This window comes from Neofelis nebulosa, chromosome 15 (genome assembly GCF_028018385.1).
Source record: "Neofelis nebulosa isolate mNeoNeb1 chromosome 15, mNeoNeb1.pri, whole genome shotgun sequence".
Taxonomy (NCBI): Eukaryota; Metazoa; Chordata; class Mammalia; order Carnivora; family Felidae; genus Neofelis; species Neofelis nebulosa.
Window position 1 is genome coordinate 47,659,081 of NC_080796.1, and position 20,887 is coordinate 47,679,967.

The window sequence follows — 20,887 nt, forward strand, 5'->3', positions numbered from 1 at the left end:
CACGGAGGAGAGCAGCCAGAGCAGCTTTGATTAGGTTGGAGGTTGGAGAGGTAGGGTCAGAGGACCAAAACTTTATTTTGATATTTTCTGGATGAAAGTCTTTTTAGTAAGATTTGTAGTTTAGCTGTTTGCCATCCCATATTCGTGGGAGGACTCATATGGTAGTTGGAGTCCTGAGTGCCGCAGAGCACATTATGCATATCAGCACACTTCACATCCAGGACCTCCTGGGGCCCTCACAGAGTCCCTGCTTGATGCGCGACTGGGGCAGAAATGATTATTCTTTTTAGACACAAAACTGGAAACTCAGAGAAATTGAGTTTGCTTAAAGTAATAGAGATTGTTAATGACAGTGACAGTGCTGGAATTTCTGGGCTTCTGGTGTTTTGTTTTCCACCCCCACGTGACCTCTGTTATGAAAGAATAATCTTCGGAATCAGGCACACAGGGGCTCAGTATCAGCTTTGCCATTTAATAGCTGGGTACTTTGGACTAGTTACGAAATTCTTCATTTCCTCATTTGTAGACCTAAGGATAGCAACTGTGTCACAGACTCATGAGGTACTGATGAGACCATGGGAGTGAGAGCCTCTGGTCCAGTGCCTTCCACAGTATGGATATTCAATACTGTGTTCTTTTTGTTCCATTAATACAAATCCTTTCGTCTCTGTGATACAAACATGTGCGCATACACATATGTATTTGTATCATTTAATCTACATCCTCCGTAAGAGATTGAAGAAACGAAAATTCTATTTTTTGAGGTACAGTCAGATCCCCTAAGCGGTTAATAGCAGAGCCAGAACTAGAATGAAACTGGCCTCATGACACCTGAGCCCAGGCCATCCTTTACTAGAGACCTCACCTGCTGCAGGAGTCCCACTGGTTTGATGACGAATCAATCAAAGCACTTTTGTATCGAATAGATGTGGATTTTTGTAGCCTTCACAGTGAAGATGTGCTTACCCTCTAACCTAAGTCTCCCTAAACTGCCAGCAGGGCCCGCACATAAACTACATCCTCATCAACATCCCATTATGGTTTTTAGATGCGTCACATACCTGTCAGAGTGCCTGTTTACAATATAAAGACTTGGATATCCAGACTGGGGCTTGGGGCTGCTATTTTGCCTTTGTTTTGCAAAGATTGAAAACAAAGGCTGCTATTTTTCTTTGTTTTGCAATAGAATTGAAACCTCTATTCCCCCATCCCCCAAAGCACCTGTTTCCTGGATTTGTAACACGAATTCCCTAAAATTGCTAATAAGGCACCCTGGTATCCCTTGGTAACTACCACTGGGGAGCTTTGGGCAAGGATTATTAAACATATACCCACCACTCATTGTGCTTCACAGCTCTGTGGCGGCCAAATCTGTAAGCCCCCTGGGTTTAGTGGTTGAAAGTGGATACGTGTAGTATGACCAGCGAGAATTTTGGTGGCTTTTATCACAGAAGGCACTAGAAGGAGGACCTTAAATCATCCTGTGGGTGTGACAGAAAGCTGAGTTGTGCCCCCTCTCCCCTGCATTCCTATTTTTGACGGGGTGTGAAGCAGTGTCTGTCTTTGACTCTTTTAGTTGACCCAATGCTCCTTTCTAAATTTCTTCCCTGTGCCCCTAGCAGCTCACTTTGGCATTCTCCCCAGTTTCTCCAGACTTGAAGTGAGTTCAAGGGCGCGAACCAATGAAAACAGTTACTGACTCAGGAGAATGAAAGGATACATGGTGCGGAACATGAAGCCTGCATACAAAGGACTAAGATACTGCTAAATATGCTAGTTCAAAAGATGGAGGGGGGCTGTGGTCTCCCTTAATACGAGCATTACCAACTCAATAAGTAGGAAGATTCAGAGGAAGTTCATCCCCCGGGGGGAAGGCATGGGGACACTTCACTGTATCGGCTGCCTCCAAAGGCCCCGCCCACTGGGCTGGCCTGGTCTGGTCAGGGAGGGCAGAGGAGTTGATCATGCCAAGCTCTAACACACCTTTCCCTCTGTCACCTACAGGTGTTAACAGAACTGAAATCCGACAACCAGAGGCTGAAAGATGAAAATGGTGCCCTCATCAGAGTCATCAGCAAACTGTCCAAATAGACTAGGCTCCAGATTTAGGAGGGATAGGACGGCATTTGCTGCCCCCATGCCTCTTTTCCAGCCGTTGTCTTCCAACCAAAAGAAGTGAATGTTTTGGTGGAAGGACCACTTCTTTCTGCCCCTCTTCCGGTCACCTTCTCTGCACTGTACATTTCCTCTGCACTCTCAGTGCCCTGTTCCTCCTATACCCCCACCCCCTGAGTTTTATGACAGTTGTAATTGAAGCATGACTGTGATAATTGGAGCCATTCGAGCCATCTGGAGAAGGCCTCGGGGAGTACACCAGGCTCAGCTGTGGACCCCAACTTCCTGCTGCTCAGCTACTTGTCCACATTGGATTTGGTCCAGACACGTAAGGCCTCTACCCAAACCAGTACCCCACAGCCTTTCACGCTCTTCCAGTGTCCTCTGATATAGGTGAGTCTTACGGTGGCCACTCCAGGATCCTGTCTGGGATGCCAAGAGAAACAGGATGTTGGCAGAATCATCCGACAGCTTCTGGAGCTGTGTTTCCATTAGATTCAAGGTGACAGTGACTCTGCATTGAAGGTCTCTGCTAGTCTTCACCTCAGGAACTGACTTTTCTCTAACTCCTTGCTGGTGTTACTGTTATTTTTTCTATCAACAACCCAGTAACATCCCTGACTAGTCTTAACTCCTACTCCTCCCTCATGCCTCGTCCCCTTCCCCAGGGCTCAGATGACCCTGGCTTCATTTATTCCTTTCCTTTCTATCCTTTTATTTTTCTTTCTGTCTCCCCTCCACCACCTCACCACATGGTGTAAAAGCTAGAACGGAGCATCTGACCTCCCTTGCCTTTGGCCGTTATGGAAAGTCATTTCTCCTGGGGCACTCTGGAGACCAGAAGAATTGCCTTGGTGGCAGCACCACTGGCCTTCTCGCTGAAAAGCCAGACCATGGCATAAATGTCAGCCCACTGTTCTCATCTCCTACATGTTTTCCCTACACAGTGAGTTTCTTTAGTAGAAAATCTGGGCTCTGAACACCCCATTCTGCCTCACCGCCTTTTGACCTTGTTTTCCTCTCTTCACTCTGGCACCTGCTCCTAATGAAAAAGGAAGTCCTCGCAAGGAGGCATGAGAGCTGAGGAGGGTAGATTGATGGGAGGTAGAGTAGGGAGTGAAAGCAGGTTGGAAAGACATATGGTATAGAGTAGAGTAGCTGGGGACACTTGCAACCTCGTGACAAAGAAGGTACAAGATGGCAGCCCATCGTGCTGTGATAATGGTGGTGAATGTGACTGTTTCTGGTGGCTAGATTTAGGGGAGAGACCTTTGTTTCCTTAGAAGCCAGCAGGAACAATGACTTCTTAACAGAGGTTGAAAGTGATGAGATCCTTCCAACCCATTCATGAGAGTCATGGAATCTTTGGCAAAGCCCAGAGATCGTATGATGGAGCTTTCCATTGTTGTGTCACAGGGACCCCCCCCCCCACACACACACATACCACGGTCAGGTGTTCCCTGGTGGCTGTGCACTTAATCCTTAGAAGTTGGGCAACTCTGATAACCAGAAAGTTTTTCCTAACATGAGTTAAGGTCTGCCTGTGGATTCTCCACGTTGTCCAGTACTGCCCTTTGATGTGACAACCCTTCAGATATGTGGAGGCGGGGATCTCCCCTTAACCTTACTTCCAGCTGATGTTTCCCCAGTCCTTTGGGGCACTCCCCACATGGCATACTTTTCCTGTCTGTCACATCTCATCTGTCGTCTCTTGGAAAAAAACAGCCTTTTAAAATATGCCCAGACCTGGACAGATACTCCGTTAGCACAAAATTAAACCATTGGTCCTTGGTGATGACCCAATATTAATACTCAACGTATTTGCTCTTTATCGGTATTCTCCCTTGGTTCGTTTATTTTGAGTGTGCAAGTCATTTAAATTCTCCTCATTTTAGAGCTGCCCGTGATATTCAGCGCTTTGAGTGATCCATTCTCTTAACATATACTACCTCTGTCCATTTTTTATTTCTTTCCAGAAAATGACAATATAGTTCTCCATGGCTCTTTGAGACATTACATGCTCTTTAAACCAGAGGCTATAATTCAAGATCCTAATTCCAAAATAGGAAATATGTCTCCCCTGGCAAAACCCCATTTTTAGAGTATACAGAAGTCTCTCTTCCATTTCCAACTATTTTCCAAAGAAGCTGCTACTGATTAGGATTTTGTATGATCATGGGAGCGCTGTGCACTCAGTTCTCAGGGAATGCTAAATTAGAGTAAAATGTTTCCTCGCTTCCACTATAAACATCTCCTTCATTCTAGGGAGAGGGGAAATCAACACAAGGCGTTGAGTAATTGGTTCTCCTGGCACATCCTGGACGTTGGGCAAGGGATGGGGGTGGTTGCTGCCTCTTTCTCAGAAAAATAATTATTAGGAAAACATTTTGACCCTCTTCCGTTAGATAGACAGGGTAAAGGGGGTTACAGAGAGTTCCCTCAGATCTGTTTGTGTCTTTCAAAAGCGTGGGACAGAGTCAAAACTCTTAGGGTGGTGTTATGCCCCTGCTGCTTCACACAGCCCTTTCACATTAAAGATGCCTTTTCTTGCCAGAAAAGTTTTCCTTGTGATGAAAAATTAACAAGCTTCTCAATCTCAGGAATATTGAATTCTATGGCCAAGAGCTCATGAAAGTGTAAACCACGCTAGGTAATTTCAGGCACTCTCTCCTATGCAATTAATTTTATTAGACACATAGACTCTGAATTCTGGTCCCTTTCCAGAAAATAAAACACCCTTTCTTCACAGTTGGATTGACTGGAAGCCCCAGGAGTGATGGTTAGAGACCTAATGACCAGCTGTGCACCCTGGGTGCCAGCCACAGCAGGCCTCCCTTCTCTTGTGCTGTTGGTCTCTCTGGTGGCCACAGAACTTCTGTCCTCAACCTGCTGGTTTAGATGCCCGTGAGCACCCCAGATAGCTCAAAGCTGCATGAATACTGCCGGTCTGGCCAACAATTTGGGGCCCGGCTGTGTCACTTTAGTCTTTACATGAGGAATATCAGAATGAGGAGGAGAAGGTTCTCAGTACAGCTTTATATCCTCTGTTCTCATTAATTTGATATTTTTCAAAACCAAGCCACACCTTTGGGAGTAATGGTTTGGCCATTCCAGAGATTCTCTGGCTGAAGTTTCACTGCGTTGCCTATTTGTCTTTCAAGGGCTGCTTATTCTTTTCCAGATAGCTCTTGGGCATGATGGCCTCTGACCCCAGTCCCGGTCTCTAGTGCAACAGGGTTATGCAAATCTTGGGGTGTTGCCTTGAAAGAATCTAAAGAATAGACCTGCCCTGGGCTTATTCAGTGCACTGAATTCTCTTTTGGGCAGTCTCACTTGATATTTCCTGGAACCTCCCTGCCGTGTCCTATCCAACAGCAGGATGTGTTTTCTTCTCTTCTGGGCCTTCCTGTCCCCCATTCCATGTTTGAGACCAAGATGCATGCATTGCTGTCTGAGGCCACTGGTGGAAGGAGGCTTCAGATCTCTGGTTTGGATCATTTCACATGCTTTCCCTGCCCAAAACAAAACGTGCTTATTGGGCAGTTCCAAGAAGGCTGAAACCCCACGTATCAGCCTATGAATCCCACAAAAATGTGTGTGAACTGTCTTGCTATCAGGGGCTTTTAACTGAGCCAGAGATGAGAAAAGAAACTCTCAAGGCCATGCAATTGGTTCGGTCTCTGGATTTCTGGCCCCAGTGCAGCCTCTCCTCACCAGACAGACAGATACACTGCCTCCCCTCCGAGAATGGCCAGCGTTTCAGCCCTGGCCGCTGGCACAGGAGAAGGTCCTGGCGACGTGGGTGCCCTCCGTGTGCGGTGGTGGGTGCAAGGTGAGCAGAAGCGGCATGGACATGAGAGAACTATTTAATGTGTTGTCAGCTATTCGGCCTCCAGGCTGCTTTGCACCACAAAAGGGAAAGTGTGTAAAGGATTCAGCAACTGAGCCAATAGGCAGGGGGGACACCTAATTCCACCCCACCCAGTGAGCCACCATTTCCACTAGAGCTTAAGGACGTCACACTACATGGACCCCGGCCGGTGTCCTTCTCTTCCAGCCATTCTCAGGGGCCGTCGTTTGTGCTAACACTGCACCTAACTTTAGACACACAGTTGTCAATTATTGGTGGTCCCTGCCCAAATGTAGGCCCAACTGTAACTGCAGATCTTGGCCTCCATGCTGGTTTTTAAGGCAGATTTCAACCCATCAAAGGATGTGATTCCTCTGACCCAATAAGCAAGACAGCTTTGAGGGCAGAATAAGGCAACATGAAGGGATAAGCCCCTAGGAGTCAGAACATCGGATTCGAGGGCCAACTCTTGGGACCTTGGGAAAGGCACCTTCCCTGTCTGCAAATGGCGGTGGGACTGATAATCCTTGAGATCCCTTCTAGGCTTCAGATTCTGTGATTTGTTTATACCTAGGAATTTCAGAATATTTCTTACACTCAGAATTTTTGCTCTTTCCAAGGGCAAAAATTCTTGGTTTCTTCTGGATTCAAACTGTTTTAACATCAGCAAGTCAAGGTTGGCTTCTCATCCTTGTTAGAAAGTGAATTTAATACTGAGGGTAATTGAATGGTGTTGGCAATTGCTTTTCCTCCTAATGGCTGGGTAAGAATATTAAAACCTGCAGAGGTGGAAATTGGAGCTCATGGGGAAATGGATACAAAGCAATTTGTTGCAGGCAGCCTTTGGACAAATTGTTTTAATAGGAAATAGAGCTGCTCCTTCATAGATTTCCTCCACCTACCTTTCCTCCACCTTCTCGAATGTGGTCTACGTGGCCGTTCGCATCCAAAGAGCAGACATTGCCTTTCTGCTTAGCACCAGCTTGCTCATAGTCTTAAATTCTGCCCTGTAGCAGCAAGAGAATTTTCCTCAGTGAGAACCTCAGCCTTTAGTTCTGTTGAGCTCCTCTGGATTCTGGACTAGAAGTAGGAGGTTCCAGTGCTGTTCACGATGGTCCTTCCTTTAAGCAGGTCTGCAGGAGCACTCTACCAGGGCAGTAAAAGCTTTAGACCCTAAGTCCACACAGCCGTATTGCATAGAACAGCACTCAGCCCTGACAAGCCTCCTGCAGGACCGGGTGTGAGCAGAGTGGAAGGACAGAGACCCTGAAAGGGGAGGTGGCCATGAGCTGCAGCGGGAAGGTGGGAAGAAGGCAGAACAAAGAGCAGCGTGGAGGCCGCCAGCCCCAGAGGAAGGGGTCACTGAGCCGTGGAGCCGCATGCAGGGGAATGAGTGCTGGCTCTCTGGTGCCCTCATCCTTTGGCCCCCAGCGGAGCGCAGATTTTAATCAGCTTCCCTAATGGGTATCGACATTGCTTGGGAGCAGCGGACCCTATCAGGGAACAGCTATTGATCGCTTGTGTTCTGATTAGATTGGAAAACAGATCAACTTCGCTGCTGCCCAGGAACTGTTATTGTCACAGCTACTCGGGAAGGAGGTGGTCTCTGGGGACGGAGAAAAACCAAATCGAGAATCTTGACTAGCCTGCCAACGACTACAGGGGAAGAGACGCATTCACTTGTCCTTTGAGATTTGTGGGTGAGCGTCAAATTGTACCTAGTGTGGCTTGCAACCCAGTGTCCCGGAAGTCCCTCAGGAAGAACTGTAATAAGAGGCTGTGTTTACAGACAGGCACCACCGATGAGTGATGAATTGACGAATGATCTTACCTAAAGAGGTTTAACAATTTGGAGAGCACTCTGGCTTCCAGCCTGTGTGCATACACATGCACATTTGCTAGCACAGAGCTTTCAGAAGGAAGTCTGGCATATTCTCGATGAACCAGTTTTATCCAAGTGTATTGTCCTGTTCATTCTTTTTATTTTATATTTTGCTTTCCCCCTGCCGTTCCAGTCCCCTAAAGGACTTCTCCCTGAGCCATTCTCCCATCTGCTTAGCATTTTGGACTGTGATTCTTCCAGAGTGATACTTTCCGTTATTTCTCCAAATTTCCCCCTCACGCTTCCAATAAACTTCTTGGGTGTCCCCTTAAAGTAACATGAGGGTGCTCTTATGTCCTTCTCACCCTCACCCCCCCCCCCGGGAAAACATACCATTCACCCTTCCTCTCTCATCTTCCTCCATTCTTTGTTCTTTGCTTTTCTCACTTGGCGCTGATGGTACTTAGGGGAGGAGGTTTTCCACAAATCAGCCATGATTCCTGGAGGAGTTCCATACGCCAACAACTACCACCACCACCACCCTCTTCTAGTTTCAGAGGTCCCTGGCTGTGCCAATGGCCTCTCGGAAATGAGGTTTGAATGGCGGGCCTGTTCGACTTCTCCACAGACTGGCCAGAGAGACCATGGGTAGCCGTGTCTAGTTTTTGTTCTGAGAGTTTTGACTATTTCCAGCTAGAGACAGAGTGTCTTCTCAGAAGAAAACTTCAGCCCATTGCTGCCTTGCAGGAGAAGATTCAGGAAAGGCACAGTGACTGCAGTGAGCCTGTCTGAGCCTCTAAAGTCCCACAAAACCAGAGTTGGGGAATGAGTGCAGATCCTGAACAGGGACATGTGATGTCAGCATTTACTAGACTCTCACCTTAACATATCTGACCTTGCCTTTTCTCCCTCCCACACCACTGAAGCCTGGGACAGATCCCAGTGTGTCCTCTGGTGAAGAAGGCCAAATAATGAGCCATTAGAGGAAGAAGGATGTAGGGGCTCAAGCACAGAACACCAGCAGGGGTAGGAGAGGGTTCTGGAAGGATGCACAAATCCACAATAACTCTGCTTCTAGTTAGTGTCCCTTGAGCCCTTGAACGATCGGGCCTGCCACCTAGCTGGCACCTAAGTAGGGCCATCATCTCCCTGAAGAGGGAGGGAACACGTTTTGCCCATGCACTCCCTGCTCTCAGAGAATGTACGGACTTACGCCATTCAGACTCAGCCTTTGTCTTTATGGCTTCCCTCCCTCCGTTCTTCCTCTGCCTTGACCTTGATCAGATAGGGGCGAGAAGAGCTTATAAGAACCACTCTGGGGTCTTCATGCCTCTCCCATTTTCAGGGTTGAATTTTGTGTCTTCTCCACTCACTCCACTCTTCACTCCCGACCTCACTTCCACCGCAGTTCAAGCGCCAGAAGTAACGTTTCCAGCTGAGTTGTGTGGATTAATTTCAGTCCCTTGTAAATACACCTGGGGCGGGCTAGGGGCATTTAGGGAGGGGAGCCAGATTCGCTTTGTGAATTGAATGTATTTTTATGCAATTTTGAGTGGCCTTTCAACCCTGAGATGAATGATTTTGTTTTACTGGTTGTTATTATATAGTATTATTAAGTATTCTGTGTTTGAAAGTTTGGGAATAATAATATTCACATCTATATGAAGCCTGTAAACACAACCATATTTATAAATGAGTAAATAAAACCGTGTTTTAACTTTGTGACTACGTCTCCACAATTCAGGAAATGGGTTTATAGAATCTCCCATCTGGGGCAGCCCCTTCCAATACTTGAGGGCTTCCCCCTCCTGCCTCTGTCCCAGGAAGAGCCGCAAGTGAATCACTGTCCTTGAGACCAGGGTCTCTGGAGTCGGGCCCAGGAAAAGCCTAGATTGGAGGTTCAAAAGAACCATTAGAAGAAATCAAGATTCCCAGTGTCAAGTGACTAGAAATATGGTTATTTCTTTGAAGAGAGCAAGGCTCACTGACAGGTGTGGAGGCAGGCTAGATGGACACTATTGCCCTCTTGCGAATGGACAAAAGAGGGCTAGAGAGGCGGTAGCTTTCTTGGGCTCCTGGAGGTCTCCCGGCTCTCACCCTTAGCTCTCTGCCATATACATAATGGCCCTCCCTAGGTCGCTGTTTGACTCAAAAGAGCCAAAACCACTCTGTAGCTTCAGACTACAAAGGTAGCTAACTTGGGGGTTATCGGAGGTTAAATCCAAGCTCCCAACAAAGGAGCCATGCGCAGGGAGGAGGCTGCTCAGGCCCACTGGCAGCCTTGGCAGGTGGGGGGCCAGGTCTGACCTCGCTCGGCCAACGTTCGGGTCTGGTTTCTCCATCCAGCAAGCCCTGCCTCTGGCTCTCTCAGCCCTGTGCATTCTGCCAAGCAGAAATCCCTGGTCACTGACTTGGCGCAAGCACAGGGAGTCGGGGAGGAAAGATTCTTTTCCCTTGCTGTCACCCAGCTGCTTGTAGCCCAAGCAGCAACAGAACAAACACACATGATGTCATGGTTGAAGAGTTCAGACCTGCCCTGGGGCCCGAAACAGAGGCAAAGCAGCGCGTGTGATGCGAGGGCCTTCTAAACAGCAAGTGTCCTTTCTCTTTCTGGATTCCGCCCCCCCCACCCGCCCCCCACCCCGCCCCTGCTGGACCTGCTGAGGTAGGCAGAGCCGGAGTATCCCCTAGCGGCCAAGTGGTCCAGTCTTCTGCAGAGGGGACGAGCCCACGGCGGAGAGCTCACGTTCTCAGGAGAGTCGCCTTGGACAAATCCCCAGTCCCTGGGCTGAGCAGGCTCCTGCCCCTCACCTTACCGGGCCACCCAGCCTACCCTGCTCAGGAACTAGGGCAGCAAGACCAGATCTGTGCCTGGACCTTACCGGCCAGCCCCAGCCTGGGCCCGGAGGCCCCATTCCCACCTGGCCGTCATTACACAGAGCTGGGATCTCAGCCTGGGCTAAGCTCACAAAATGGCAGAGGCTCGCCGGTCTTCAAGACCAGGAGACAGGGCCACAGGCTGTAGAGGGGACTGAGGAAGGAACTTAGACACTTTCCGGTTCTTGGGGGGGTGGTGAGCCTGTGTAAAACCTTGAGAGACTTGTTTTGGGGACTGAAACTTCATTCTGTTTTTAAAAACAGGAACTGAACTACTGAACTAGGCAGAGGCATATGAGTGAACACGGGCCTGCTGCATCCTCATTCTTGGTAACTGGACACTCTGCAAAACAGATTTTCCTGGGGCGCCCGGGTGGCTCAGTCGGTGAAGCGTCCGACTTCCGCTCAGGTCATGACCTCACGGTTTGTGAGTTCGAGCCCCGCGCCGGGCTCTGTGCTGACAGCTCAGAGCCTGGAGCCTGCTTCCGATTCTGTGTCTCCCTCCCTCTCTGCCCCTCCCCCGCTCACGCTCACACTCTCTCTTTCAAAAATAAACACATTAAAAAAAGACATTCTCACTCTTCAAACTCCCCTTCCCCAGGCCCAGCTTCCTTGTGTAGTGCTCAGACTGTGGCTGTTCCCCAAGCCCAACCCCCATGGAAAGAAATCAAGGGCCTGGTCCATCCCTCAACCTCCCACAATGCATTCCCCAGCACCACTAGTCCTGCCCCCAGAAAGCTGTCGTGAGGGTATGTGTGCCCCACCACCCATCATGAGGTGCGTCCCCGAGAAGAGAATGGGTCTCAGGCCTCTTGTACTGCTTCCCTGAAGGAAGATGCTGGGCTAGAGGCCAGACCCTCACCCTCACCCACCCTCATGAGGCAGCTCCTGCCTGCCCCCTCCCCCCAGCCCAGCAAAAACTAGAGACAGCCCCCACCCCCAGGTTTCTTTCAGCTCATTTCTTTAATAAGGAGACGCAGCTCATTACAAAATAACAATTTGACAAGAGATCGGACAAGAACAGAGTCCACATAAGGGGGGGGTGTGGAGAGCATTGCCAAGCATGGGGTGGGGACGGTGGGGGGGGGGGGGGGCGTGGGGCGGGCAGGGCTATACATGAGTCCTTCCTATGAAGACAAAGGCAGGGTTCCTGGTGGGGCCGATGCATTCCAGGGGTGACCTGGGGCAGTCTGCCCACCCTGGTTTTGAAGTTTTCAGATCCCTGGGATTTCAGAAAGCAGCAAATCCAGTCCTTAGATGGGGAGGAGTCAGGGCAGAACTTCTAGTCAGGCTTCTTTGAAGAGGGTCCTCCTCGAGTCCTGATGGCTGAGGAGGGCTGGATGGAGAGACCCCCTCCCCGGCCCCACGCACACTTCTCTGCCACCTCCCCAGGCCAGATCCCCTCAATTCTTGCCTGCATTGCGGGTGTGGACAGTGGGAGGGTCCCGGAGAGAGCCAGAAAGAGGTTAGACACTTTGTCCCTCCACCCCTCCAAGCTCCTGATCCCAGCCCACCCGGAGATGGTCCCCAGCGCAAAGATCCCTGGGGCTTCTGCGCGCTCGAGCATACACAGTCACCTCGCAGCCTTTGGCCTTGTCCTCCTCTTGTTCTCGTCTCTCTTCTTCCTCGTGCTTACTAGTCGCCATGCCTGAGGCCTCCTGGCATTATTCCCACGAGTTGTCTGCCCTCATCGGCACCCCGGGGGCCGGGAGCTGCACGCCCCTCTCAGCACCTCTTACCACTGGGTGCTCCTGGCTGGGGCTGCCCTGGGGAGCTGACAGGAGGGTCTGGGGGGGGCAGACCTGCCCACCACTCTCAAAGGAGCCCTGGCAACCCTCAGCTGCCCACTCTGGGGCGCTCTCTGTCAGCCTGCAGGAGGGGACACGGCGGGAAGGGCATAACCCACGGCGTTGTCCGGTGTCCCCCCAAGAGACCCTCCTCCCTCGCCACCCACACACCCCGACCCCGCGGTGTCACGTACGCAGGGCTGGGTCTGTCAAAGCCAGATGGTAATGGGAACCCGAGCCGCTGACTGCTCCTGAAAACCCTGGTTGCCTCCTCGGCGCCCTTAGGAAAGGTACCCAAAACTATGGCGGCCCCACCACTGCCCTGTCCACGCGCAGGGGGGGAAATGGAGTTGGACTGTCAAACCCAGGTGGAGGGAGCCCGCTCGGGCAGGGCCAGGTGGGACGTCTCCTGGGGCCCTGCCAGAACCCCCGGACACCGTCCTCATGACGTGGGGCTGAGAGAGCAGGAGGGGTGACAACAGGTGAGCCCTTCACAAGTGTTCTGTGGGGAGCCAGTCAGAGGGACACGGGGAGCTCCTGGGAGGAACCGAGGGCGGTCTCCAGCAGGAGGCCCCCTTTATGGCTTTTCAGTTAATTCAAACAGTGGGAGGAAGGGGCACACCACACACACACACACACACACACGCAGGACACGGAAGCCACCGGGACACCAGACACCCGGCTGGACACGGTGCACGGTACACGGAGGGTCAGCTCTGCAGGCGGATGTGCGGCAGGCAGTGGGGACGGACGGGCCTTCAGGGCACCGGTGGTTGTCCCACGTCCCTGAAGGCAGGGCTGGTGCCAGAGCCGGAAGCCGACTCCCCCCCACCGCCGACAGCTCCCACTAGGGGATTCCCGATGGGGTGAGACCGGGTGGGGCTTGGGGACAAAGACTTTACGTGACATAAAATCGAAGGGGCAGCCTCAACGAGTGGTGTGAAATGGGTCTGAGGTCAGGGGTTAGGGGTTAGGGGCACGGCCATGCGGCTATTTACAGAAAGAGACATGCATGTTGAGTAGACAAGACTCGGTTCATATGTTTATAGGTCACTATTGTCTTTTATAGATAACTAAATGCACACGGAAGGGGTCAGATGAGGCTCGAATGGCTTCAGAAGGGTCTTGTTTTGTTGTCGCTTGAAAAATAAAGTATATTCGTGTGTCTTCAAGTCACAGTGTCCCCTTCTCAATGTTGCAGCTCGAAAAGCAGTAAGATCCTTGGTGACCAGTCTCTGGCCCCCTGGGACTGAGGGGGGGGGGGAGCAGAGGGGACAAGTGGTCATAGAATAAGGGGTGCCAGATAAAACACAGGACGGCCAGTTGCATTTGAACCCCGGGTAAGCAACACATCACTTTTGGCGTAGTATGTCCCAAATTCTGCCTAGGCCATACTTAGCCTTAAAATTATTTTCTGTTTACCCGAAATTCAAATTTAACTGGGTATCTTGTATTTTTGTTTGCCCAATCTGACAACCATGTCATGGGGCTCTGGGCCACCAAGACCAGGCCTTGGGACCCTTCGCTGCCTGCCACCACGCAGGGCTCGGAGACAGGGTCCCCGACCAGCCTGAGGTGGGAAGGGGGAGGGTAGAAGGAAGAGTGGAGGGTGGGAGGGCAGGTCTTGGCTCGATTTCTTCCTACCTTTACGCGGGGGGGGGGGGGGGGCGGACACCAAAAGACAGCCTCTCTCTCTATATGGTTGGGTGAGACCGAGAGTTAGCATACATTAAAAGATCATGGAATCTCTCACTTCCGACCCCAGGGGAGTTTCTTAACCTCTCTGCTCGGGTGACCACCCCGCTGCATGGAGGCAGGTTTGTCAGGGAGCTGGTTTTACCCACAGGAGGGACTGAGGCAACCCCTCTCTTCTCTCTCGCTGAAGCCCTGGGCCAGCAAAATCATCCCAAACTGATTCTGCAGAAACACAACTATGTATGGTTGCCTGGGAAGCAAAAAAAAAGATCATCACCTGAGACTGTGCTCTAATCCCTGCTGTCCTGTCCTCCACCTGAGGGACCCCTGCAAAGTCATTTCTCGTCCATGCCAAGCATCTGCTTGCTCAGTCTGGAGCTTCCCGAGGGTTCTCTACCCGGCTTTCCCCAGGCCTCAGCTTCCACTTTCAAAGACCAACAATCTGCCTATGGCTCTGGCGGAGTTAGTTTCCCTTCTGGGATGATTATTCAAGGAGAAAGAAGCCTGAGTTTTCTGGCTCCACCCCATTTCTGGGTGGGATTGGGTTTGAGTCTTTGTGGTCTCAGTCCCTTTGGAAAAAAATCTCTTCTACGCTATTTCCTGCCTGGAATAGACGGGAAACTCATAACCACAGAGGCCTCCAGAACCCTTCTCTAGTCAAACCCTAGCTCCTAATTAGGGCCTACAGCCCACCCTAACGTCTCCAGAAATAAACCTGCATGGCAATGAGGGTTCAGAATGATGCTCCAGAGTTAGAGTAACATCAGCCCTCAGGTGTAGAAAACTCACGACTCTAAGTTTACCTGCCTAGTTCATGGAGCTGGATAGATGCCTTGACTAGGATGGCTCATTTGGGCCAAGCACCCATCTCAGGACCAGCCAGAACCTAGGTGGGGTGCAGGGGTGGGGGAATGATTGCCCACACACAGGTCTCGCCCTGGCTCTAAACCAATGCCAACAACACTCAGTCTCTCAGCAACCTGTCCCCACCTGCTCACTAGAGGTGGGCCCAGAGTAACAAAATGCAGCCCCTGTCTCTTGGCACCCACACCACCTAGGGGTGCCCACCATTTCTTTTCCTCCCCATCAGGAGAGTGGCAAATCTCGGGCTCTGGAAGGGCTAAATCAGGTTCATGGGCTGAGAAGAATCTCAGGCGGTAGGAAGCCCATCGGGAAAGGGCAAAAGAATGAAGGTAAGGAAAACAAGGTGGACAATCCTCTGAGCAAGTTTTGTGGGATATGGTGGGGAGAGAGACCCTGAGAAAGCACCAAAACCTCACAGCTCTGGAGACTGGAGAAGAGCCCAGTGACTCCTGATGCCCATAGCAGGACATCCTACTCTGCAGTCAGCTGGGTTCTGAAGGCACCCCATTTTCCTACAACTCTCTACCAGGACCACAACTCTGGTCCCGAGGACCAAAGCTCATAGTCCTTGTCAGAGTCTTACCTTCTCATCATTAAGTACACACCCAAACTCACACAGGCTCCAGTAAAATACGACCTCCCATGTGCCAAGGGCCACTAGCAAGAAGGAGAAGGGTCTCTGAGAGATGGACAAGGTTCAGCCCTGCTTCCCAGTCTGTTTCTGGCAGAGGTGTTCCCTCATTCCTTGCTCTAATCAAAACACATGGCACAGCAGAAACAAACAAACAAACAAAAAAAACCCATTTCCTTTCTTTTAATAAAATAAAAAGATGCTCTGGACCCTCAAACCCTGAGTCTCTCTAATACTGTCCGTCTGTCTCAGGTACCTATAGAAAACTGAGGTGGTCCAGATGGGACAGGACAGGAAGTGCTGCCATTTTTGCTGGGAAAGAGAGAGATCCCCAAGCTTTGGGGAAGCTATGAGTATTCTGTGGTGAAGAAATGGCAAGGGCCTGAGGGCTTCATGGATGGAAGAGAGAGGCTGAAGGAAGGGAGGCAAGGGTGGGAGAAAGGGGTGAAAGGAAGTGGTGCTGGTCTTAGGTCATGTGGGACCTGACTCTCCTGCCCAGGCTGAAGGTTTGGAAGGAGGCTCAGTGCAAACTTGACTAACATATATATGGCTTTTTATCAATGCTGGGGACAAAAGGTGAAGAGGGAAAGGGACACAACCGAGCGTGGGGTAGAAACCCCGGCAGGTGTCCTCCACCACCCATTTGGAATGGATGTCCTGCTTCTTGGCATTCATAGAGAGACGCCTCCCCAAGGAATAGTAGGATGGGGCCTCCCCACAGGTCTCCCTGGGCCACGTCAGCCACCCACAAACTATCTGGCATGGAAGGCAGAGGAGTGGGAGCTGGGGGGCACGGATCTCAGCACCCCCACCTATCTCATCCGGGAAATCTCTGCCATCTTTCCACCATCCTCCCCCTTCTTACCTGGACCTCAGGGGGACAAGAATTCAAACCTTCTTTTTAGAGTCTCTGGCTCTGTACAGAAAAGTCTTCAGATAGTGTTGCTCCACTTAGATTAAAAGAGAAAACAGAAGCAAAAGCATGATGGGGAAAAAATGCAAATGAACCGCACAGCTTATATTCTGGAAAGGGAGAAAGCATCTGTGTTTCCCACTGGAAGGGGGTAAAGAAGATCCAGGAGTTTCATTTGGTCTTTCTAGGTAATGGGTCTTCTTTCTTCATAGTTTGACGTTAACTGTCAACAACAGTGAGGTCCCAGGACTGATGGTCCCTGTTAGAGTCTAACCAATCTAGTGAATAGTTCATGTCCACGAATGTCCCAGAAACCACACTTGTGGGGAAACAAGGCCTGACGAGAGGAAGTCTATGACGGCATCAGGTTTTTGGTCCTAGTTCTGGACAAGTCCAGTCTCCACATCTTGCCTCCCAAATAGCCACCCACAAAGAGTATGGGAGCTTCTGGCACCCGACCAGGATTCTGAGCCCTCTCCACGAGCTGACGGAAGATCTCCCACTTAGACAGTGGACGTCTCTTCACTTCAGGGTCCCCGAAGAGCCTTCTCTTCCCACACAACTTCACTGTCCGTGGTTCATCCCAGGAATGCAGAGAGATGCTCCAACACACACACACATACACACACACACACACACACACACACACACACACAATCATAGGCCACTGTGTTGCCTTCCCTGTCAGGAAACAGGATGTGCTGCCATTTTGTTGGTCCAGAACACTCAAAACACAGGAAGTGCTGTGACTTTCTGCTGAAAGAGGGCCTCACTCAGGGTGAGGTTTAAGTGAAGCTTTGAAAGAGTGAGAGGGAAACGTGGCAGGGCATGCAGCAAGGACAGCTCCTGGGACGATGAAAAGAGCCAGGCTTCTCTTTCACCTGTTAGGGGACTCTCCTCACACAGCCACCAGAGGGAAGTTGGTCTTTCAAAAGAGATAAAGGAAGGAAAAACAAGGACACAACCACAAACAAATGAGAAAGAAAACCTCTAAGGTTGCATAACTGAGGTATTGATAGCTCTGGATCTTGTCAGTGTCTGTAACGGCGCGGGATCCCGGCCGCTGCTGCCTACTTGTTCTTGCCCAGAAGCGCGTCCACCTCTTCCTCGGGCTTGAGAGAGTGCCACTGGGCGATGGGCCTCCGGGGGTTGGCCAGCATGTCAGACCAGTGCCGCAGCTCTGTGCCCGTGGCGTTGCTGCCCACGAAGATCTTGCCAATGGCTTCGTTCTTGCCCAGCTTGTCATAGTCCAGCACAGTGACCACCACCTGGACTTTCTGCGGGGAAACAGAGGAGGGAGGGAGGGAGTTGGCAGGTGGAAACGCACGATCCCGTGACCAAACTTCTCCTCCTCTATCCTCTACTCCAAATGCCCCGCAAGGAGAGGCCTCCCAGGGCGGCTTGCTTCTATCTCTGAACTTACTTCCAAGACTGAACTTAAAGGGAGGCGAAGGCCGCACGTTCCGGAAACAGCCTTTCTCCCTACCAGTAGGCACTTACCCAGCATGTGCTGTGCTCCAGGCACTGTTGAGTGCCTGGAAGTGGAGGGCGGTGAAGACAAGGGAAGAGGAGTATTTCACCTTAACGAAAGCAGCAGACCCGTACTCAGAAATTTACAACACAAAGGAACGCAGGTTCTGCTAGAGAGGTAAGCACAAGGTACTATGGGAACTCAGACGAGGCGACAGTCCTCCTCGGGTCAATCGAGAAAGGCTTCACCAAGGAGGTGACATAGAAACTGGGAGGTGAAGGCTGAGGACTTCTCTCGGCAGAGGGAGAAGAGAATCCCAAGAAGCAAGAGGAGCCTGGGCGGAGGCATAGAAATAGAAGTGTGCACTTGGTATCTTGGAAACAGAAGTTCAGAGTCACTGAGGTCGAGTGTGAGAACAACCAGGCAGGAAATAGGGTCAGCAGGGTGGGCTGTGCAGGGTGGGGTCAGCTCAGGAGTGTGCCTTTTGTTCTTCAGGCAAGCAACAGGGAGCTCCCAAAGACTCCTGGGAGGAGTGGCATGGATATTTCAGGAAGAGACCCCTCACATCGAGGCGGGAGATTCACTGGAGGAGGACGGGGACTGACAGGTGGGGAGGCCGGCCGGGGGCCGAGGGGGGAGCTGTGGGGGCTGCGTAGTGAATGCCTGAACCAAGGTGGGGCGGTGGGAATGGAAGCAGGGGCCAGGCTGGAGAGGCACTGAGGGGAGAGAATCAAAAGGACTTGGTGGTCAGTTGGACTGGCCGAGGTGACACTCGGGACCTTTATTCATCCTGCTCCACAGCCCACTCAGGCTACTCAAGCTCAACCTTTAGGACCAAGCTTGTCCAGGAAGCCTCACCTGTTTCAATGGCCTGTCCCTGCTCCCCCTCGCGAGTGTGACGCCCTCGAGAGCAAGGACTACGTTTTCTGCACATGCTTCTCCAGCACCTAGCCAGTTCCTAGGGAGGCGCTTAGGGAATGCTCAGCAAAGCATGTTGGGTAAATGAGAAAGGCAAAAGGGTAGGGGGTCTAAGATGATGCCGAGGTTTGTCACTTGAAAAGAGAATGCAGAGGAAGCAGGTTTGGGGTGTGGGCGGGGGGAAGGGGAAGGGGTTTGGGGAAGATCATTATGTTGGCTTTTGGCGTGTCGAACTTGAAACTCCTGGCCAGTACACTTCATGTCTATCCTAAGTTTTCCACAAGGACTTCTCTTGGTCTAACATTATCGTTGAGATTCCCTTGACACCTTCGCCTCCCAGTCCTGGGGGCAGTGGGGGGGGGGAGCAGGGAGGGAGAGGAAGGGAGGAGGGAGCAGCTCACCCCAAAGAGGGAGGGACCAAGACTCCAAGAGGATCCAGCACTCTGCAATTCCAGATGGCTCGGTGGGTGTCTGGTCCTGCCACATTCAGATCTCACTCATGCCCCCTCATGGTGAAAAACAGACCTCACCTCCAACACTTACCGAGCTTGCTGGTAGGAGGAAGGAAGGAGACAGTAGAGAAGGGAAGGATGGAGGGGAAGAGGAAAGAGGAAGGGGGCAGAGGGGTACCTGGGAGCAGACCCAGGGGGCAGCAGAAGTGGGAGAAGGCTGGCCAAGGCAGGAAGCGGCTGCACCAGGAGGAGCGGGAAGAGGACGAGGCTATACCCCTACCTCCCCGGCAGCTCCAACCTCACAGGCCCACTGAACGCCCGTGTACCTCACAGTTCCCAAGGAATGATGGGTAGGATGGCTTGGAGTGGTTCTTGTTCGTCTCAGAAAAGGGGGAAGCCCTTTCTGGCAGGGGCCCCGGGAAGGAGGACCCAGGACGGCACCATGAGAGTCAGAGCCCTTCCCACCAGGGCGAGCGAGGTGGCTCGAGGCGTCTGGGTGAGTTCCCTCATGCCCCCACTGCTGTGCCCCCAGGCCCGAAAACCCGAGCACCTGAATCTGCTCGAAGGGGATCTCAAAGCTGAAGGACTCGTTGAAGTAGGGGTTCAGGGTCTTCTTCTTCACCGTCGTCTTCTTCTTCTTGAGCCTCTTCCCATTCTGCATCAGGTGGATCTTCACGTAGGGGTCTGTGCAGGGAGAATCCCGGCCCCGGAAAGGCACCCTTAGTGCCCCACCCTCCCACCAAACGTACTTGCCCGCCTAGAGCACCCACCCCACCAAGGCCAGGCACCCAGCAAGCCCTAACGCATGGGCCGCTGAGTCCAAAAGCAGCAGAGTAAGCGTCCAGTTCAGGGGCGGCAAAAAGGTTTCACTTCAAGGACCACCTCGGGCTGATTGGTTGTGGCCTCGTGTAACGCCTGGAGCATTACACTGGGGACATTCCTGAGACTAAGTAAGGCCTTGTCTAGAAAGAGTGAGGGGGTCGCTTGGTGATATCTGTCCTACGCAGGGGACAGAGGAGTGCTGAAGGCACCACACACATCTGTCATCCCCGATTCAATCCAATCCTCCTGACCTTGCAGATGAGCAACCGAGGCTCACAGAAGTGAAGTGATGTGCCCCCAGTCACACAGCGGATCAGTGACAGAGCCGGCAGCCAGCCCCACCAGTTGAAGCCCAGGCACAGGCCTGATTCTCGGGAAAATGCGTGCGCCGCTGTCCCACCAGAGCCCTGTGCTGTGGGCTGGCCCCGCTCCGTGTGCTCCCCCACCCCCCAAGTCCCCTTCCAGGGTAGGGCCAGCAGAGCGCCTTCCGGAGAAGTGTTCCGGACTGTGACACGTGACAGAGGCAAGCTTTCCTACACAAGTTTCTCTGGTCCTTCCCTCCATGGCTTATACTGCCCAGCAGCTCAGAGTGGGGGCAGGGGACCCGTGGAGAAAGGAGGGAAAGTCAGACATCTCCGGCTCCACAGTCCTGCGCTCAGACCCACAGCTG

General features: G+C 51.7%; 2 protein-coding genes across 12 annotated transcripts in view; one reads left to right on the forward strand and one right to left on the reverse strand.

The window, feature by feature from the left end:
• PPP1R12B (protein phosphatase 1 regulatory subunit 12B) overlaps positions 1-9,512 on the forward strand; it is a 221,391-nt gene extending 211,879 nt beyond the window's left edge. For 4 of the 7 annotated variants that reach the window (XM_058700771.1, XM_058700770.1, XM_058700773.1 and 1 more), the window contains one exon: positions 1,999-9,512. Coding sequence is in view for 3 of the 7 variants with exons in the window: in XM_058700772.1 (XP_058556755.1) it covers positions 2,005-2,091 (87 nt within the window). In the remaining 4 variants the exon portion in view is untranslated. The remainder of the gene's footprint in view (positions 1-1,998) is intronic. The other 3 variants (XM_058700772.1, XM_058700774.1, XM_058700779.1) reach the window with 1 other exon arrangement.
• Positions 9,513-13,489: 3,977 nt separating this feature from the next.
• Positions 13,490-20,887, reverse strand: part of SYT2 (synaptotagmin 2) — a 106,058-nt gene continuing 98,660 nt past the window's right edge. For all 5 annotated transcript variants that reach the window (XM_058700054.1, XM_058700058.1, XM_058700057.1 and 2 more), the window contains exons 8-9: positions 19,946-20,079; positions 13,490-17,831 (exon numbers count right to left, since the gene is read on the reverse strand). In XM_058700054.1, the coding sequence (XP_058556037.1) occupies positions 17,625-17,831; positions 19,946-20,079 (341 nt within the window). In that variant the 3' untranslated portion in view covers positions 13,490-17,624. The remainder of the gene's footprint in view (positions 17,832-19,945; positions 20,080-20,887) is intronic.